Source organism: Euleptes europaea, chromosome 5 (assembly GCF_029931775.1).
Source record: "Euleptes europaea isolate rEulEur1 chromosome 5, rEulEur1.hap1, whole genome shotgun sequence".
In the NCBI taxonomy this organism is placed as follows: domain Eukaryota; kingdom Metazoa; phylum Chordata; class Lepidosauria; order Squamata; family Sphaerodactylidae; genus Euleptes; species Euleptes europaea.
In genome coordinates this window covers 88,214,088-88,232,834 of record NC_079316.1, presented here as the reverse complement: position 1 = coordinate 88,232,834, position 18,747 = coordinate 88,214,088, and the positions used below count along the sequence as shown (strand labels likewise).

The 18,747-nt window shown below is 42.7% G+C and overlaps 1 protein-coding gene across 1 annotated transcript in view; it reads left to right on the top strand.

The window, feature by feature from the left end:
• OIT3 (oncoprotein induced transcript 3) overlaps window positions 1-18,747 on the top strand; it is a 60,459-nt gene that overhangs the window by 33,117 nt on the left and 8,595 nt on the right. The window contains exons 5-7 of the mRNA XM_056850502.1: window positions 2,195-2,317; window positions 14,698-14,858; window positions 17,132-17,547. Of these exons, the coding sequence (XP_056706480.1) occupies window positions 2,195-2,317; window positions 14,698-14,858; window positions 17,132-17,547 (700 nt within the window). The remainder of the gene's footprint in view (window positions 1-2,194; window positions 2,318-14,697; window positions 14,859-17,131; window positions 17,548-18,747) is intronic.

The following is an 18,747-nucleotide window of genomic DNA, read 5'->3' as shown; positions in this document are numbered from 1 at the left end:
GGAAAAGTAGAGGGCAGCAGGAAAAGAGGAAGACCCAACAAGAGATGGATTGACTCAATAAAGGAAGCCACAGCCTTCAATTTGCAAGATCTGAGCAAGGCTGTCAAAGATAGGACATTTTGGAGGACTTTCATTCATAGGGTTGCCATGAGTCGGAAGCGACTTGATGGCACTTAACACACACACACACACATCTGTCAATGGACTGCCATGACCCAGGAAGGTAGTCCTCCATAAACAAAAAGATATACATGCCTATCCCATCTACATCTTTTATTTCTTTTTATTTCTAATCTAGTATTGACTTGGCACTTCTTATTCCCAATTTTCTGCTCTTTTTGGGAAAGGGCTGATAATACATTCTGATCGTTTGTTTTATTAGGAAGAGGAATTGTTCCTTTTTCGTCAAATGGAAAGGCTATATGTGCTGTTTAGATGTTTTTAAGACCTGAGGTAATAGGTGATATTTTTCATGAGTGTAATGCTTTCTAGGGAATTTATTAAGCAATATATAATCAGTTTGGTTGGTTTCATATTTATTGATATTTCATGGAGTTTATGAGGCACTTCAGGAAGGAATTCTCTTTGTGGCCTACCCAATACCCAATGCATAACCGCAAAATCTTAAGGGTGGTAATGGGATTGAATCATTATATGCTCAGAAAAGTGAAATGTTCAAGCATAGCACATGATCACTAGTTTAAAGCACATTTGAGTCAATGAGAGATAATCCATCAAAAATACTGGGATACTTTGTATATACTGAAAAGCATGATAAATGTCCAGATAATTTTTCAGAGACCTCCTCAAACTGTCATTCAGTTTTACTGGCTGTAAAGAAGAGGCATTAGCATGAGGGATGTATCACATCTACTAGGTTCTCCTTGACCTAATTTTTGTGCATATATAAATGCTATAACTTGAAAGGTAAAGTGTGCCATTGAGGCGCATTCAGCTCATGGTGATCCCATGCAGTTCCACCTAATGAGGTTTTCAAGGCAAGTGATGAGCGGAGGTGGTTTGCCATTGCCTTCCTCTGAATAGGCAGCCCCAGCCTTCCTTGATGGTCATCCATTCAAGTACAGATCCTGCTTAGCTTCTGGGATCTGATGAGATCCGGCTCATCTGGGCTATCAGGGCTGCTACTGAAACTTACAGTGACATTTTAAAGGAGGGCCAAATCCTACCTTATGAAGTCCACATGGCAAACATGCCGATTGTTGACTAAATGTGTCCTGGGAGTTCCTTGCTTGGAACTTAACTCTCAGATGTACACAGACCCAATTCAGATCACTACCACAGTGCACCCCTGCCCCCATGCCATTTTTCCTAACACTGGGCTCCACTGTTTGCCATGTTGGCAAAACTTACATGCCCAACTTACATGCCCAACTGCACACAACAGTTTCTCCAACAGAGCAAACAGCCGCTCTTATGGGGCATTTCATGTTAGGAAACCAATGTGGGGGAAAAGGCTTAAACTTCCCCTCAAATGCCTCAGTACTGATCTGAATTGGGCCATCACCCCACACTGGGAATTAGTTCTGAGTACAGAACTCCCACACATGTCAGTCCACATTTTTGGCGTGTGGACTTCATAACATGTGAATTGGCCCTGAATAGCTCGACAATGGTTGTCTGAGTGATGAACTGCTCTGTATTTAGGAACAGGTATGTCATATCCACGCCAGACATTTCTTGGTGCACTCATATGCTATCTTAACTGGACGCCTGAAAACATAACTGGTTAAGCATCTCTACATTTCCAATATTTTACAATTAAAAGCTTCTTTAAAAATTACTTCGATATATCACATTGTGCTTGTTCTTCCTCACTGTTATCATGGGAAGATGTCAGGTACAAACCACTCTGAAATAATGGGAGTAGCACAAGAGCGCTTACCCATTCACTACCATGCTCTTGCACTCATTTCCTTGAACAGAATTTCGTCCATGATAGTTTTGAAATAATGTAAAATTTACACAGGTTTGTACTTGCATATTCCTATAATGTAAATTGGACTACATAGCAATTGCTATACAGTTACTAGCCCCTTCTGGCTGTCTCGATGAACACTTCTTCAGTATGATGCTGCTGGGGCGGTTAGAGATTTTCTCAGATTCATTCCCAGTTGGTCCATTCTCTAGAAAGGTCGCTCTTGGTGTGTGTGTCTGATCGTTCTTTCTGTCCTAGAAATTGATGGGTGTCACAACAATAATGGAGGCTGCAGCCATATTTGTATCACTGTGGGGAACATCTATCAATGTGAGTGCCCACGGGGGCTTGTTTTGTCCGACGACAACCACACTTGCCAAGGTAAGATGATCAGGATCTGTAAGAGCAAGTAGTACTTTACAGTGGGTCTAGGCTAATACAGCTGTGGAGCAAATGAACCTTTTGTTTTCTCACCTCATAAGAATTAGTATATGTCAGTGGTGGCGAACCTATGGCACACGTGCCAGAGGAAGCACTCAGAGCCCTCTCTGTGGGCACGCACGCAGTCGCCCCAGCACAGAGTTCGCCTGAGTTTGTTACTAGAAAGCCAGAGGTATGCGGGGCTGGGCTGCTTCCCTCACCCTCTCCAACGCCTGAGGGCATTTCTCACATCACCCGCCCCTCTGCCCAGCAGCCCAATGGGAGCTCTTCCTCCCTCCCGTCACATCCGGCGTGAGGGTGCGGTGCGGACGGCAGCCTGTTGAGTCTATGGCAAAGGTGATTCCCGTGGTGGGGTTGGAGAGGAGCTAGGTTGGAGGGGAGCATAGCTCACAGCGTGGCATAGCTGGAGGGGAGCAGAACGCTTGGGCCACAGCGCGGGCTTTGCGGCGCCTCCCACCTTTCAGTGAAATCTCCTACTAAAAGAGGAACACCCACTTACCCAGCATGTAATTAACCTCAGTATTCAGGTTAAATTCCCGTGTTGGCACTTTGCGATAAATAAGTGGGTTTTGGGTTGCAGTTTGGGCACTCGGTCTCTAAAAGGTTCGCCATCACTGGTATATGTTCTAAAGAAGACCCATCTGAAAGGTGAGGTTGCCAAGGTCGCCCTATGAGGAGAGACTTAGGGAGTTGGGTTTGTTTAGTCTTTAGAAGAGAAGGTTAAGGGGTGACATGATAGCCATGTTTAAATGTTTGAAGGGATGTCATGTTGATGAGAGGACTAGCTTGTTCTCTGTTGCTCCAAAGACTACGACACGGAGTAATGGATTTAAACTAAGAGAAAAGTGATTCCGCCTAAACATTAGGAAGAACTTTCTGACAGTGAGGGCTGTTCGACAGTGGAATGTGCTGCCTAGGAGGGTGGTGGAGTCCCCGTCTTTGGAGGTCTTTAAGCAGAGGCTAGATTGCCATCTGTCGGGAGTGCTTTGATTGTGGGATCCTGCATGGCAGGGGGAGGGTTGGGGTCACTGGGGATGTGGGGGGAGGTAGTTGTTAATTTCCTGCATTGTACAGGGGGTTGGACTAGATGATCCTGGTGGTACCTTCCAACTCTATCATTCTAGTCTATGATTCTAGGTCTGACTTTTATTTGCTGACTAATCCATTTCAGCCCAGGAAATTGGGGAAAACATTGGTCTTTTATACATGGCTGTTTCACTCACAGTCACCCCTCTGATGACTTTCGGTCTTTGTGCTGATTATGCATTCCTTTTCCGACCGTCAGAAGTCACCTCTCTCTCCCTCTGTGTTTCCCCACATTTTGCCTGCATTTTCAGAGACCTGTTTTATTTTGAATTTGAAAACACGGGCAAAATGCAGGGAAATGCAAGGGGAGAGCGAGGCGACCTCTGAAAGTCGGCAACAGCATGCATAATCAACACAAAGACCTGAAGTCATCAGTGGGGAGGCGGCGAGTGAAACAGCCATGCATAGAAGACCATAGGCTGGGTTTTGTCTACATATCTTTTATCTGTTTTCTTAGCTGCACTCTCATGCCATAGTTCCCTTCCCTCATCCAACTCTTCTCCTTCTTTGTCATTATATCCCTGGGAAAGACATTTCGTTAATGTCCGAGCTACCATTTTGATAGACAACCATACTATCCCACACTCCCCTACCCCTTCAAAATGGCCACTTGTGAAGAAGGTTGCCCCAAATCTGTTAGAAAGAATAAGGTGGTATTCACACAGACCAAATAATGCACTTTCAATCCACTTTCAATGCACTTTGAAGGTGGATTTTACTGTGTGAACTGGCAAAATCCACTTGCAAACTATCATTAAGGTGCAGTGAAAGTGGATTGAAAGTGCATTATTTGGGCTGTGTGAATAGCACCTTAGTGAGTTCATTCTAAGCAGTTCCCTTTGCAAGGGTGTTCTGTGAGGCAATTTCCCATTCGGGTGGATTAGCTCTGTGGTCAAGAGTGTTTCAATAGCATATAGAGGAATGAAGAGATATTCTGTGGGAGAATATCTGAAAGAAGCAGCCATTCCTTTTTATTAACACAAATAAAAGTGGCTCCCTGCCTCCCACTGAATAAACACAACTTTTAAAATTCTAATTACATGCACGTTAACAGTGCTGGCAGATTGCATGCATCATATTAATGCTTCTGCTCTAAACGCTTGCTGTACATCAGTAGTAAATATTCTCTCTCCTCTCCAGTATTCCAGCTATCACCCTGAGGGATCAGCTTCCTCTCAGGAATGGTTTATGTTTTAGAAGACACTCTGATATCCGCCATCGCACAAATTATCACATCATAGAGGCCAAAACAGGCACACATGCATTCCTATTAGTTGTTAATTTCCTGAAAAGCAAAGATGATAAAGGGAGGCGGTGGTGAAAGGAAACCCAGCTGGTGGCAGGGAACGAGTCTGTCGGGGGCGGGGGCGGGTAAGAGTATATTAAAGGACATTTTGAAACTTAAAATGATGAGAGAGGGGAGAGAGAGAAAGAGAGGGCGAATCCAAAGTAGACATGAGTCAGAGTGGCCAAGCATCCCACCTGATAGGCTGGCCCTGCTGGGGGATGTAATGTGACTGCTGAGCCACGTTTATCCACCCCTTATAGCAGTGATGGCGAACCTTTTAGAGACCGAGTGCCCAAACTACAACCCAAAATTCTGAGCAGAGAAGCAAATGTAACAAGGGTACTTGTTCTCCAGATTGGCTTTTTGTCCTTAGTCCCCCCTGGTTGTATAAAGTGCCATTTCTGTGGGGTCCCCATCACCAAACTCCCCCCACTCACATGTGTGTTATCAGTGTGACTGATATGAGACCAGGGAGATATAGGTCCATCCATGTACCCAGTCATTTGAGCTAGGGGTGTCCCGGCCAGGGTATATAGTATTTGGGAGAGCTGTGATTGGCTGCAGACTTAGGCCCCTTTCAGATTACTGTTCTAAACCAGATGTCATCCATCGTTGGCCTGTTTCTGAGTAAAGTGATACAGAGATGGGCATTCATATAGCTCATTTCAACCTTTCTATGAGCCATAGAAAGCCAAGCTCTTTGGCCAGTTCAAACAGTGCCGCTAGGCATCGGTGGAAATTATTTCCAAATTGCCCCTAGAAACTGTTGTCTCCTTTCTGGGTTTGTTCTTTATTATTTGATATACGTTGATTCCTTCTCTCTTGTGTATCTACCAAAAAAAGGTAAAGGTAAAGGTCCCCTGTGCAAGCACCGGGTCATTCCTGACCCATGGGGTGACGTCACATCCCAACGTTTCCAAGGCAGACTTTGTTTGCGGGGTGGTTTGCCAGTGCCTTCCCCAGTCATCTTCCCTTTACCCCCAGCAAGCTGGGTACTCATTTGACCGACCTCGGAAGGATGGAAAGCTGAGTCAACCTTGAGCTGGCTACCTGAAACCGACTTCCGACGGGATTGAACTCAGGTCGTGAGCAGAGCTTTTGACTGCAGTACTGCTGCTTAACACTCTGTGCCACGGAGCTCCTCATATCTACCAAAGCAGGAGCTAAAAAACAGTATTTGCCTTTCATTTTCTGCATCTGTTAAAACAGTACCCTTTGCAAAGTGAGTAGGGAAAGACTTTCCTAGAATATTGTTTTCCTGCCTTTTTTGGCAGCACGTTCTTTTCCAGCTACAACAACAGACATGCCAATGGTGCTGCTATAGCACTATAGTGCAAATCTTAGAACATTTTTAAAAAACCTGAAAAAGAACACCGCCCACAAAAAGGCAGGGGGAAAATATTGGTCCTTTCGGAAGTGCTCCAGACAGTTCAAACAGCACAGTGGGGTGATTCAGAAGTGCAAGGAAGAACTGAAACCGGGTGAAAGTCATTTTTGTTGGGGATTCAATGCGAGTTCCATTTCTGCCAAGGCAGTTAAAGGGTTAACTTGTTTATGTAAACAGTTTAGATAGTCTCAAGATGATGATGAAATAACAGATGTCAGTAGTCTATTGGCTAGCAAATTGCCATTGCAAACGTGCCAAGAGTCACGGAGTTAGAATTGTCTTTATTGCCCTGTTCCTTTGTTAAGGTTGTAAAACTTTAGGGCAGGATGTTCAGTTGCTTTTTGAATCTCACAGATGCAAGATGCTTGTTTCAGGTCTCTTGAGCTAGAACACAGACAAAGGGATTTAAGCCATAGTACCTGCTAGAATCTCTAGCAACTTTTATAGGGAACTAGATAGAAAGATTGTTATTTGTTTTCATCCCATGTAACCTACCCTATTTAGGAAAGTAAAGGATATTTGTTTGATTAAGAAAAAGTCTTTGACTCTGTTTTGTTGTGTGCTCTGAATTGACTCTTTCTAACCACAATCACGATCCATGGGCCCTCAATATCTAACAAGTGGTAGCAGAGGATGGTTGGTGATCTGTATGATTGATGGTTAAGACTGAGTCAAAAAGCACAATTTTTGATTTTTGCATCTTGTCCCATGGGGGAACTGAGGATTATAAAGGATCAAAGAAAGCAGCCCGCAGTCTCTCAGCGCTTTTAGTAGCCACTGTCTCTAAACAGATTGTTAGAGGATCACAAGGCCAAGCTTTCTGCAAAGAAGGAAACAGAGGATTAATCTGCAAAGATGCCTGAAACAGCTGCTGCAAGTTCGAGTAATGGAACCAGCATGAGTACTAGTCACGTGAGTTCAAAAATGAGTATGTGCCTGTTCCAGCAATTGACCGAGTTCCTTTCTCTCTATGGCAGTCAGCAGTTGAGAATGCTTTTAATGTGCTGGACATTAAATATGTCTTAACAGATAGCAGGCCGGCTGATGCTACAAGCCCTGCATATGCAAAGTTTTTAAAGGATGAATCTCAAGCTATGTCTATACTTATAAGTGCAATCAGTTCTTCTGAAAATAGCATCATTCTATCCCACAAATCTGTTAAGGAGATTTGGGACACGCTTATACAGCGTTATGGAAAGAAAACAAAGGGGCAAATATGGACTATGAAGGCCCCTTTATATTCTAAAAGAATGGATCCAAATACTTCTTTAACACAGCATTTATGGGATATGCAAGACATTCGCACTGAAATTAATTTGGCTGGAGGAGAAATCCTAGATGAGGAGTTAATTACAATATTTTTGGCCAGTCTCCATCCTCGATATAAAGCTGAAAAGAGGACCTTGCTAGGCAGAGACAATCTATCTTTGCAAGATGTGATAACCACATTATGGGAATATGAAGCAGACGAGAAATTGGAGAGTAAGTGACTAATGGTGTCTTAGCAATGCGTTTACATGACAAGAAATCTGTAAGATGTTTCAAATGTGACAAGTATGGACACAAATCTTATGATTGTGGAAAAGGAATTGATGATGACCGTGCTAGATACCGAGAGAGATTGCATTTTCAAGGCAGCCAGTCTGGGTCAAAGAAATGTGCTGCTAGAAAAGGCACCACTTTTAAACAAAGGATAGAGAGGGAGCAGCAAAGACCAGATTCAGCTACGAGGGGTCGTCAGCAGAACAAAAGAATCGTAAGGGATGTGACCATGTGTATGCTGAAATGTGAAGATGATGTTTTTGAGATGAATAATTACAAATCTAAAGATATAAAGGCTTTACTTCTAGACTCGGGGTCTAACTGTCATGTGATAAATGAAAGAAAATGCTTTACATCGCTTAAGAAATGTGAAAAGACTTTGGTTAATGCAAATGGAGAATCGTTTGTGTGCAGTGAAATGGGAACTGCAACCATTTATATACACAGTTTAAATGACACAAGCATGGAGATTACCTTGCAAAATGTTATGTACCTTCCAAAAGCAAAAGAATGTCTCCTTTCGGTGGGAAAGATGATCAAAGCAGGTTATAAACTCAAAATAATGAATGGATATCGTTCCTTATTTGACCCAGAAGACATGGAATATGCTGTTGAGATTGATGACACTAACTTTTATCTGATTAATATTGCTGATGAACTGTTTGAGTGTGAGAACGACAATGGACTTTGTGCAGAAGGAGATGAAGTTGTTGATGATGAGAAAGAATGCTTTGTTGGCTACAATGAGGAGATCAGAAGTTTAAATATTAAGAATTGTGAGCATAAAGATTGTGTGTATTTCTGGCATGTGAAATTTGCACACAGGAATCTGGAATCTGTAAGGCAGCAACTACATGAGTTTGGCTTGCCAATAAAAGACTGTGTAAAGAGTCATGAGCAGTGTGAGATTTGTGTTGAAGCTCCAAAGCGTGTGCAGAGAGCTAGTGAAATAAAAGCTGAAAATCTGATGTGTGTGCAGAGTGATTTAACAGAACCTCTGGCGTCATCTACTGGTGAAGGAAATGTTAATATTCCGAGAAACAAAAGGGGGAAGGAAAACCCCACTGTGAATGGGATGAACGCCGCAGAGCCGAAGAGAATGGATGATGCGAAGGTTGGCAGAGGCGAAACCAAGCTGGGTACATCCTCAGCGTGGGAGCGTAGGCCGCCTGGTGCAACAGAGTGTCTACAGGCACAGCACCAGATTGGGGCAGTCCTAAGGCTGATGGAGATGTAGATGTCTCAACTACCTTATGCCATTCTGAAATGATGATCAAAAGCGACAGTGAATTCTCAAGCTGGGAGAACGAAGATTTTACCAGTGGGGAGAAAGAATCACTGCAACAATATACAGCTATACGCATACTATTGAATATTGCAACTTCAAGGAAAATACCAGTGATGATGCCTGCTGTGACAATCATGAGCTTACCTCGCTACTAGAGAAGCAAGGCTTCAAAAGGGGAAATAAAGAGGTGTCTATTTAGCAGAAAGGAAAATGGACTATGGCAATACATTTTAATATTATTGGACAATGTTTTAATTTGTTGCGACACTGAGTCAACTGCAAGGAAAACTGCTGAACAACTGAACAAGTCAGCAGGATCCAAACTGTTTGGAAAGATGTGTGTGTGTTAAGTGCCGTCAAGTCGCCTCCGACTCATGGCGACCCTATGAATGAAAGTCCTCCAAAATGTCCTATCCTTGATAGCCTTGCTCAGATCTTGCAAACTGAAGGCTGTGGCTTCCTTTATTGAGTCAATCCATCTCCTGTTGGGTCTTCCTCTTTTCCTACTGCCCTCAACTTTTCCTAGCATGACTGTCTTTTCCAGTGACTCTTGTCGTCCCACGAAGTGACCAAAATACGATAGCCTCAGTTTAGTCATTTTAGCTTCTATGGTCAGTTCAGGCTTGATTTGATCTATAACCCACTGGTTTCTTTTTTTGGCAGTCCATGGAATCCATAACACTCTTCTCCAACACCACATTTCAAAGGAATCTATTTTCTTCCTATCAGCTTTCTTCACTGTCCAGCTTTCACACTGTCCAGCTTTCCTTGGTTGAGCAAAGGAATAGAAAGTCTTGAACAATTTCAATTTCCTCATTGTCAACCTTAAAGTTGTGTAATTCTCCTGTAGTCATTACTTTTGTTTTCTTGATGTTCAGCTGTAGTCCTGCTTTGGCACTTTCTCTTTTAACTTTCAGCAGTAGTCGTTTCAAATCTTCACTATTTTCTGCCAATAATGTAGTGTCATCAGTATATCTCAAATTATAAATGTTCCTCCCTCCAATTTTCAATCCACCTTCATCTAAATCTAATCCAGCTTTCCTAATTATATGTTCTGCATATAGATTGAAGAGATAGGGAGATAAAATACATCTTTGTCTGACACCTTTGCCAATTGGAAACCATTCCGTTTCTCCATATTATGTTCTAACTGTGGCCTCTTGTCCAGAGTACAGGTTGCGCATCAAAACGATCAGATGTAGTGGCACACCCATTTCCTTTAAAACCAGCCATAGCTTTTCATGATCCACAGTCAAAAGCTTTGCTGTAATCTATGAAACACAAGCTGATTTTCTTCTGAAATTCTCTCGTATGTTCCAGTAACCAGCATATATTTGCAATATGATCTCTAGTGCCTCTTCCTTTTCTGAAACCAGCTTGAACATCAGGCATTTCTCATTCCATATATGGTAACAGCCGTTGCTGTAAGGTTTTGAGTACCACTTTACTTGCATGAGAAATTAATGCGATGGTCCAATAGTTGCTGCAATCTTTGATGTCTCCTTTCTTGGGAATTGGAATGTAAATGGATCATTTCCAGTCTGTGGGCCATTGTTTTGTTTTCTGTATCTGTTGGCATATTCTTGTCAAGATTTTGATGGACTCCGTTTCTGTGGCTTGGAATAGCTCTATTGATATCCCATCTGCTCCTGGTGATTTGTTTCTCCCGATTGCTCTCAATGCAGCTTTCACTTCACTTTCTAAAACTGTAGGTTCTTCTTCAAAAGATTATTCTTGGAAATAATCTTTTATCCTTTCAACTCTTCTGTATAGTTCTTCAGTGTATTGTTCCCACCTTTTCTTTATTTTGTCCTGTTCAGTTAATGTATTTCCATGCTGACCTTTCAGCATGCCTAACCTTGCTTTAAATTTCCCTTTGATTTCTTGTATCTTGTGGAACAGATCTCTTGTTCTTCCTTTTTTGTTGTTCTCTTCTATTTCTTTACACCAGTTATTATAATAGATCTCTTTGTCTCTACATGCGAGTCACTGGAACGTTGCACTTAGACTTTTGATTCTATTTCTGTCACCTTCTACTTTTGCTTCTCATCTATCTCTGGCAATTTTAAGAGTTTCCTCAGACATCCATCAAGGTTTTTCTTTTCTTTTGGCTACAGGAATAGTCTTTGCACATTCTTCCTTGATAATATCTCTAGTTTCCACCCACAGTTTTTCAGGTTTACATTCACTTGAACTCAGTAATGCAAATCTGTTCCTTACATGGTCTTTAAACTCTTCTGTAATATTGCTTAGATTGTATTTTGGTGCTATGAATGTTTTGGTGTTTTTCTTAAGCTTTATCTTGATTTTCGATATTAACAATTCATGATCTGTACCACAGTCGGCTCCTGGTCTTGTTTTGGCCGAGAGAATAAAGAACTGAAAGATAAAGAACTGTTTTGGCATGGAAACAGAAAGAGACCAGAGCGATGGATGTACAAGTAGTCAAAGAGACAAAATACTGGAATTTCTCAAGTTTATGAAATTGCAAGAATGCAAACCAAGCAAGACAAGGAAGAAATCTTCAACTCAAGATTAATTCAGTAAAAGACAACTAACAAAGAGGACTTATGTGAAATAATGTGTTTGTTTGTTTTCATCCCATGTAACCTACCCTGTTTAGGAAAGTAAAGGATATTTGTTTGATTAAGAAAAAGTCTTTGACTCTGTTTTATTGTGTGCTCTGAATTGACTCTTTCTAATCACAATCACGATCCATGGGCCCTCAATATCTAACAATTTTCATAAAAAGCAGCAGAGCGCTGTGATGCCAATGGGACACAAGGGGCTTTGTCTGAACAGATTTAAAAAATCTGTTAGCAGCTGGGAGCCAAACCAGTTGTGTCTGCATTGACACAGAAAACCCGTTAGCAACCCACTGTTCAGCCGGATTATAAGAACAGTTTGAAAGGGGCCTGTGTGTCAGTATCCTAAACTGCACAGATACATGGGGGGAGCTTGAGTCTTTCACTTGGGTTGTTGTGAACTTTTCAATGGTGTGATATTGCCCTAATGCTGAGGATGTGTGGGGAAAGTATAGGAAGTTGACTGAGCCTGGCTCTGCCCATAACATACTCCTGATGCTGCCCAATTCTGCAATGATGCCGGAGTTACAGTGACACAGTGCGGGCAGGGCTTAGCCCTAGTATATTTCCCACTTGTTGCTGGCATATCTTCAGGATATGCTGACAGGGCTTAGTCGCCATTCTAAACATTTTAAGGACAGGGTTTAGGATTGTCCTGTTGAAATACTGTTTGTGGGTGCTGCTAAATCCTGCTCCCCCCTTTCCTTCTGGGCACATTACTCCGAGCCAGGCTCATTTCTGGTATCAGAGCCTGGCTAAGGAGACAAAGGTCATTTATGCATGGGAGTTTTACCTGAAGTTCGTTGCTGGCTGGACCCACATTTTCCTGTTGGGAATCTATGCACCAGTAGTCTCCAAGCTCAAATCAAGTCCCCAGCCCTTTAAATGCTACTTTTTAATTGGCTTATTTGTAGTGCTTACTGTGAGAGAAAATTCCCCCCTCCAAAACCCAATTGCCACATAAAAAAGCATTTTAAGAACAACAGCCAAAAAAACAAAAACAAAAAAATCCCCGGAGCAATCTGAAAAGTTTTAAAAGTTCTTGTTGTTGGTCTTGGACCGTATTCAACTAAATCAATCAATCTGAAAAGGGGGGGGGGGATCCAAGCTTTGGTTTTAAAAAGATTTTCTTCTGCTCAGAAAGAGCTCCGAGGAAGCAGGAAGTATTTCAATCCCCACCTCTGGACATTCTGCTTTGTAATTGGCTGTGGGAGAAACCTAGCTTGTGTGCCCCGCACTTTGCCTTATGCATGGGGATTTCACCTGAGCTTTGCTCAGGGGAGAAGGAAGAATCGGGTTAACAGAGGAATGGAAAGACGACATTGCGAGGGCTGGCAGCGAGGTCATCACTAATGGATGGAAAACTCATGCATAAATCCAAAGAAAAACCGAGACAGACCAGGGGCGAACGTGAGTGAAAGTATCCATGCATAAACGACCGTGATGGAGATCATGAGACCTTTCCATGGGGAAATAAGCCCTAGAGGGGGAAAGGATTCAGTGCCCCTCATTTGCCTGTCACCTCCTTTACTTCTCATACACAGCTCTGCTGTTGTGATGTCTCGGTTGGCCCTCAGTTGTGTGAGGATGCCTGGGAGAAGAAGCCAATGGAGAAATTACGTTATTTTCTTCTTTTGAAATTTGCTTCTGAATTAAGAGGAATTACATATTTCCCATGCCTGCTTTACTTGATTAATGAAAGACAGGCCCATAACATCCGATCCAAACAGCAGAGAAGCATCAGGCATCCTCGCTCATCAAAGAGTTGCTGGAGCAATGTAATAAATGTCCTAAATAAGGGCTGTGAGCGGATCAGTTCAGCTATGCAATGGTATCTGTCTGCTCGGCATCGGTGGAAATAGTTTCCAAATTGCCCCTAGAAACTGTTGTTGTCTCCTTTCTGGGTTTGTTCTTTATTATTTGATATACATTGATTCCTTCTCTCTCGTGTATCTACCAGAGCAGGAGCTAAGAAATAACATTTGCCTTTCATTTTCTGCGTCTGATAAAACAGCACCCTTGGCGAAGTGAGTGAGGAAAGGCTTTCCTAGGATATTAAGGTTGAGAGTGTATTTTATACCTCCGTGTTGTTTTCTTTCCAGAACTGTTACTGAGAGTAGACGGGTGGGTTTTTTAAATGATTTAAACTCGAACAGTAACATATTACATTGAGGAGCAAAGAGAATTATGACCAAACGGCATATTTCCCCCAGTCTCCTGAGTCCATTCAGACACAGGCAGCACCTGTTTTAATAGTTGTGAATAACCTAAGGAAATGAACTTCTGCTAAATGTTTCCTTGATAACAGAAATCATAAATTTATACCTTTATCCATTAAAAAATGGTAATGCTTGAAAATTGTGTGCGACACAGTCAAAGCTGTGTTCCAGATAATTCCCTAAATATGACTTTTAATGCTGGTCGTTTTCACCAAAATATGTCTCCGCTGAATAGTCATGGGGGCAAAGAATCTCGTTAAATGAATTCAAATGGGTAAATATGACAGGATTATGTGGTGAATTTTTCTACTGATGTCTCTGTAATGCCTGTTTGAATTGGGAAATCCCCTCTCCCAGGTCACCAGTTCTCACACATTAGTACCCCAGAGACCCTATTTTGATTTAAACGTTTTCACAGTGTATGGCAAGCATCACTGGCCTCTATCTGTTAATGTCTCCAAAGCAATGCAGTCAGAACTACATCGGCTACATTTTAAAAGCAAATTTAAGTGAAAGGTTCATGTTGGCTGTACATGATGTACAAGGTCAGAGGTAAGAGGGTAGCAGATTCTGTTGGGCCACAGCTCAAAAGGCCCTGACCCAAGTTCTAGCCAATGTCACCTCTTGATTAGAAGGGACTTTTCACTGGAGACAGCAAGAAACATCCTAATTAGTTAATAACTTCTAGCTAGGGGTAGGATTGCCAACCTCCGGGTACTAGCTGGAGATCTCCCACTATTACAACTGATCTCCAGCCGACAGAGATCAGTTCCTCTGAAGAAAATGGCCGCTTTGGCAATTGTGTGTCCACAATGCAAGGAAAGTACAGACAAAAAAGGAGGACTCATCTTGCTGCTATGAAGTTCCTCGTAAGACTATGCATTTACATGACCAGCTCACTTGGTAGATTTATTTTTTCTTGCAGTTCCGGTCATCTGCAAATCTACCTCCATAGAAGTGAACATCCCTAAAGATCTTGTTGGAGGGATGGATCTCTCACTCATCAACGGTTCCTGCAAAGGAGTATCCAATGGTACTCATGTCAACATCAAGTTCTCCCTGAAGACCTGTGGTACCACCTTAGATGTATGTACTATTATTAGGGTTTCTTCTCTGCTGCAAACATCTCTCTCTCTTGGCTCTCTCAGTTGGACACCATCCATCCTCTTGTCTCATGTGTGCACCTCTCCTTATGTAACTAACACTGCCATCCTAAGCAGAGTTATACCCTTCTAAACTCATTGATTTCCGTGGACTTAGAAGGACATAATTCAGCTGATGATGGCACTATAAAAATATACTTAAGAGCATATCTATATTATAAAATTAAAGTGGGTATATGTCAGTTTAACTCTCATGGCTTTATCTGAAGCATCCTAGAAAATGGGGTTTGGTGTTGACAATACTGTGCATTATCTCTTGGAGATCCCTATTGTGCCCCTATCTTCCAAGCTACAATTCCCAGGCTTCCCCAGATAAGGAAATTACTAATGAACCGGTTTAAGTCTCTGATGTTGATACACAGTGTTTCTCCTAGCATAAGCCACTACATAACTGTATTCCCAGTGAGTGTTAGAACTCCTCCCATTATTGAGGATGAATCCTGGAGAAGGAAAGATATGAGCAGGACTAGGATATCACATGACGCCAAGGTGTTGAGTAGCCACTGTCTTGGGCAAGAGCATATACATATTCATATACATATTCCTAATAAGGGTTTCTGGCAGCTCCAAGAACTGGCTTTATACCCCTCTCCTTGGGAGGCAACAGGTTTGTTTAATCATGACCATTTCGGGATGCAGTTACAGGCATCCAGCAGGGGGTGGGATGTAGGGTTGCCAACCTCCAGGTACTAGCTGGAGATCTCCTGCTATTACAGCTGATCTCCAGCCGATAGAGATCAGTTCACCTGGAGAAAATGGCTGCTTTGGCAATTGGACTCTATGGCATTGAAGTCCCTCCCCTCCCCAAGCCCTGCCTTCCTCAGGCGCCGCCCCAGAAACCTCCTGCTGGTTGCCAAGAGAGATCTGGCAACCCTAGTAGGGATCTGCAAGGATGCTGTAGCTGGGCAGGCCATGCCGGTCCTGCCTCTAAGGCAAGCCTGCTTTGAGTTAGCTCAGCAAAGTCCCCACACTGTCCTTGTTTCTGCTTGGTTTTAGTGCCTCCTTTCACAGTAGCCAGGTGTTAATCCCAACCCATGTTTCCAAGACTGTTTTCATACTTGAATTGCCTGTGATTAGTGTGTTGTTCATACAAAAGAGAGGGTGAAGTAATACCATTGTTGATGTGACTGAACAAAGAAGGCTTTAAATCTGTATTGTAAAGCCAGGTGAAGCAACAGCCAATTTAAGCTGGATTTACAACACCATAGCTAGCCTTCCTTCTGCATAGGGGGACAATGAAATTGGAGAGGAAAGTGATGTGTTCAGGAAATGAGTGTGGCTACAGTCCTGCTAGAATGCTGCATTTTCCAAATGATGAGCATCGGAAAGCTGCTGTGTCAAGTGGCTGGAAGTCTGTATTCCATAATATGTGTAAAAGGACACAAAATCCATGGTACACAGGAATGGTTCTTCACAATTAACAACTGGTACATACAAAGTGAGAACGTGTCCTTCCATACATCCAGGCTTTAGAAATGATAATGTTATAATGGTAATTGTTCTGGTGTTATGTTCTACACTCCAGTTTCCGTCATGGTAGTTGTGATCTCTTGTCTTTTTCACTTTCCCACATAAACACACACAAATACACACACACAGGATTGGGTTGTAGCACAGACTGTGATCTGTGCTTCAAAATATTAAAATTCTTTACTCAAACAAGCCAGATTTTGCTACAGAAAGAACTAGATTCTGTGACCTACACATAAATTATGCAAACCGAGCTAATGTGTATAATTTGCCTTATCTTGCATAATTTATTCTGTAATTGTCTATCTGTTGTAACTCTTTTTTATTGAGAGATTGAGTTCAGGGTGATGAATTCTGGTCTCCCCTCCACCACCTTGCTCTCACGACATCCCAGTGAGAAAAGTTAGACGAAGAGAGTGTGAATGGCCCAAGGTCATGAGTTTCATGGCAGAGTGGGGAATTCAAACCTGTGTTTCCCTGCTCTTACTCCTATCATTCTGTGGGGTCTGATATCTGGGAGTCCTGGGTTTGAATCAGCACTCTGCTTGGAAAACTTGCTGGGTGCCTTTGGGCCAGTCACACACACAGAGAGAGAGCCTATCCTATTTCACAGGGTTATTTTGAGGATAACACAGAGGAGAAAAGAATGGTGTGACATATATTTTTGCTTTCTCTGTCCCTTTGTTGTCACAATGTTTTCTTCCTCCTCCTCATTGTATGATACAGGTAGTAAATGACAAAATTGTTGCTACCAATATGGTAACTGGCTTGCCAAAACAAACTCCAGGCAGTAATGGCGACATTATCGTCCGCACCGGCAAACTGTTGATCCCTGTCACTTGCGAGTACCCTCGTTGGTACACCATCTCAGAAGGCTACGTCCCCAATGTTAAGAACTCACCACTGGAAATCTTGGGCCGCAATCGAGGTGTCTTCCCCTTCATCCTTGAAATATTCAAAGACAAAGAGTTTGAAGAGCCCTACAGGGATACCCTCCCCACTCTTAAACTTCGGGAGTCTTTGTATTTTGGGATTGAGCCCATGGTGCATGTGAATGGTCTCGAGACGCTGGTGGAAAGCTGCTTTGCAACCCCGACATCCAAGATTGACGAAATCTTGAAGTACTACTTAATTCGAGACGGGTAAGTGTCACGGCTGTTCCCCTTCATTTATCTGATATTTGAAAGCCAGTTTTTGTTGCTGTTTGGATCATCCAAAATACAGAGGATTCACGAAGTGCCAGCTCTTTCCCAGGGCCAAATGGCTTTTGGCAGGCAGAGAAAGGATAGGATGCCAGTCACAACCACCACCAACTGTCAGAGCTACCCAGGCAAAACTACCCACTTCATTTTAAACGATCTAGAGGGGGCCATTGGGTGAGCAAATGAGTGCCTTAAACACCAGCATTTTCAGGAGGGTAGCTCACCCTCTGATTATGATGGTTGATAATTAATTTGGCTTCCATACTAAAAGCCATGTGGTCTTCTGTGTTGGCCAGCTGGTGACCCACTATTGAAATGCATTTAACCAATTAGCACAATTGTGTTCTTCAGTGGTGGCATTACCCTGGTAGGAATTCATGAAGCATAGAACTTTTGCCCATGCACAGCATTTTTCTTATAGGTCAAGCAATATGACTAGGGCTACAAAAATAACCTGACCTTCTTTCAGACCCCTTTAAAAGCATATACTTGTATTAACGTACTGTTAAAACAGATTCCTCATAGAAAAGGACCAATGTGCTTGGACCAAATATATAAATCTACGAGTAACTAGGCAAGCTGGCTTCTTGAGTCCAGTACACCTGAATAATTATATTTTAATTACAATAGTAATCATGGTAGTCAGAGGTTTCCAAACACAATCTTCCCCACATCTCTTTATCTTTACCGCCAGCATGGTGTAGTGGTTAAGAGTGGTGGTTAGGAGCAGTGGACTCTAATCCAGAGAACCAGGTTTGATCCCCCACTCCTACACATGAGCAGTGGATTCTAATCTGGTAAACTGGGTTGGTTTCCCCACTCCTACACATGAAGCCAGCTGGGTGACCTTGGGCTAGTCATCTCTCTCGGCCCCACCTACCTCACTGGGTGTCTGCTGTGGGGAGGGGAAGGGAAATTTGATTCTTCCTTAAGTGGTAGAGAAAGTCAGCATATAAAAACCAACTTTGATACTCAGGGTCAAACTGCATTTTACAGGTTGTAGCATGCTCCCCCAACCTGACCTTGGATGAGACACAATCAGACGTCAGGTGTAAGAGAACTCATTTTCAAAGTACTACATCAGGGGATTTGGACCTGGACTACAGCATGGTGGGGAGAAGGGACATCAGCCTCCCCACC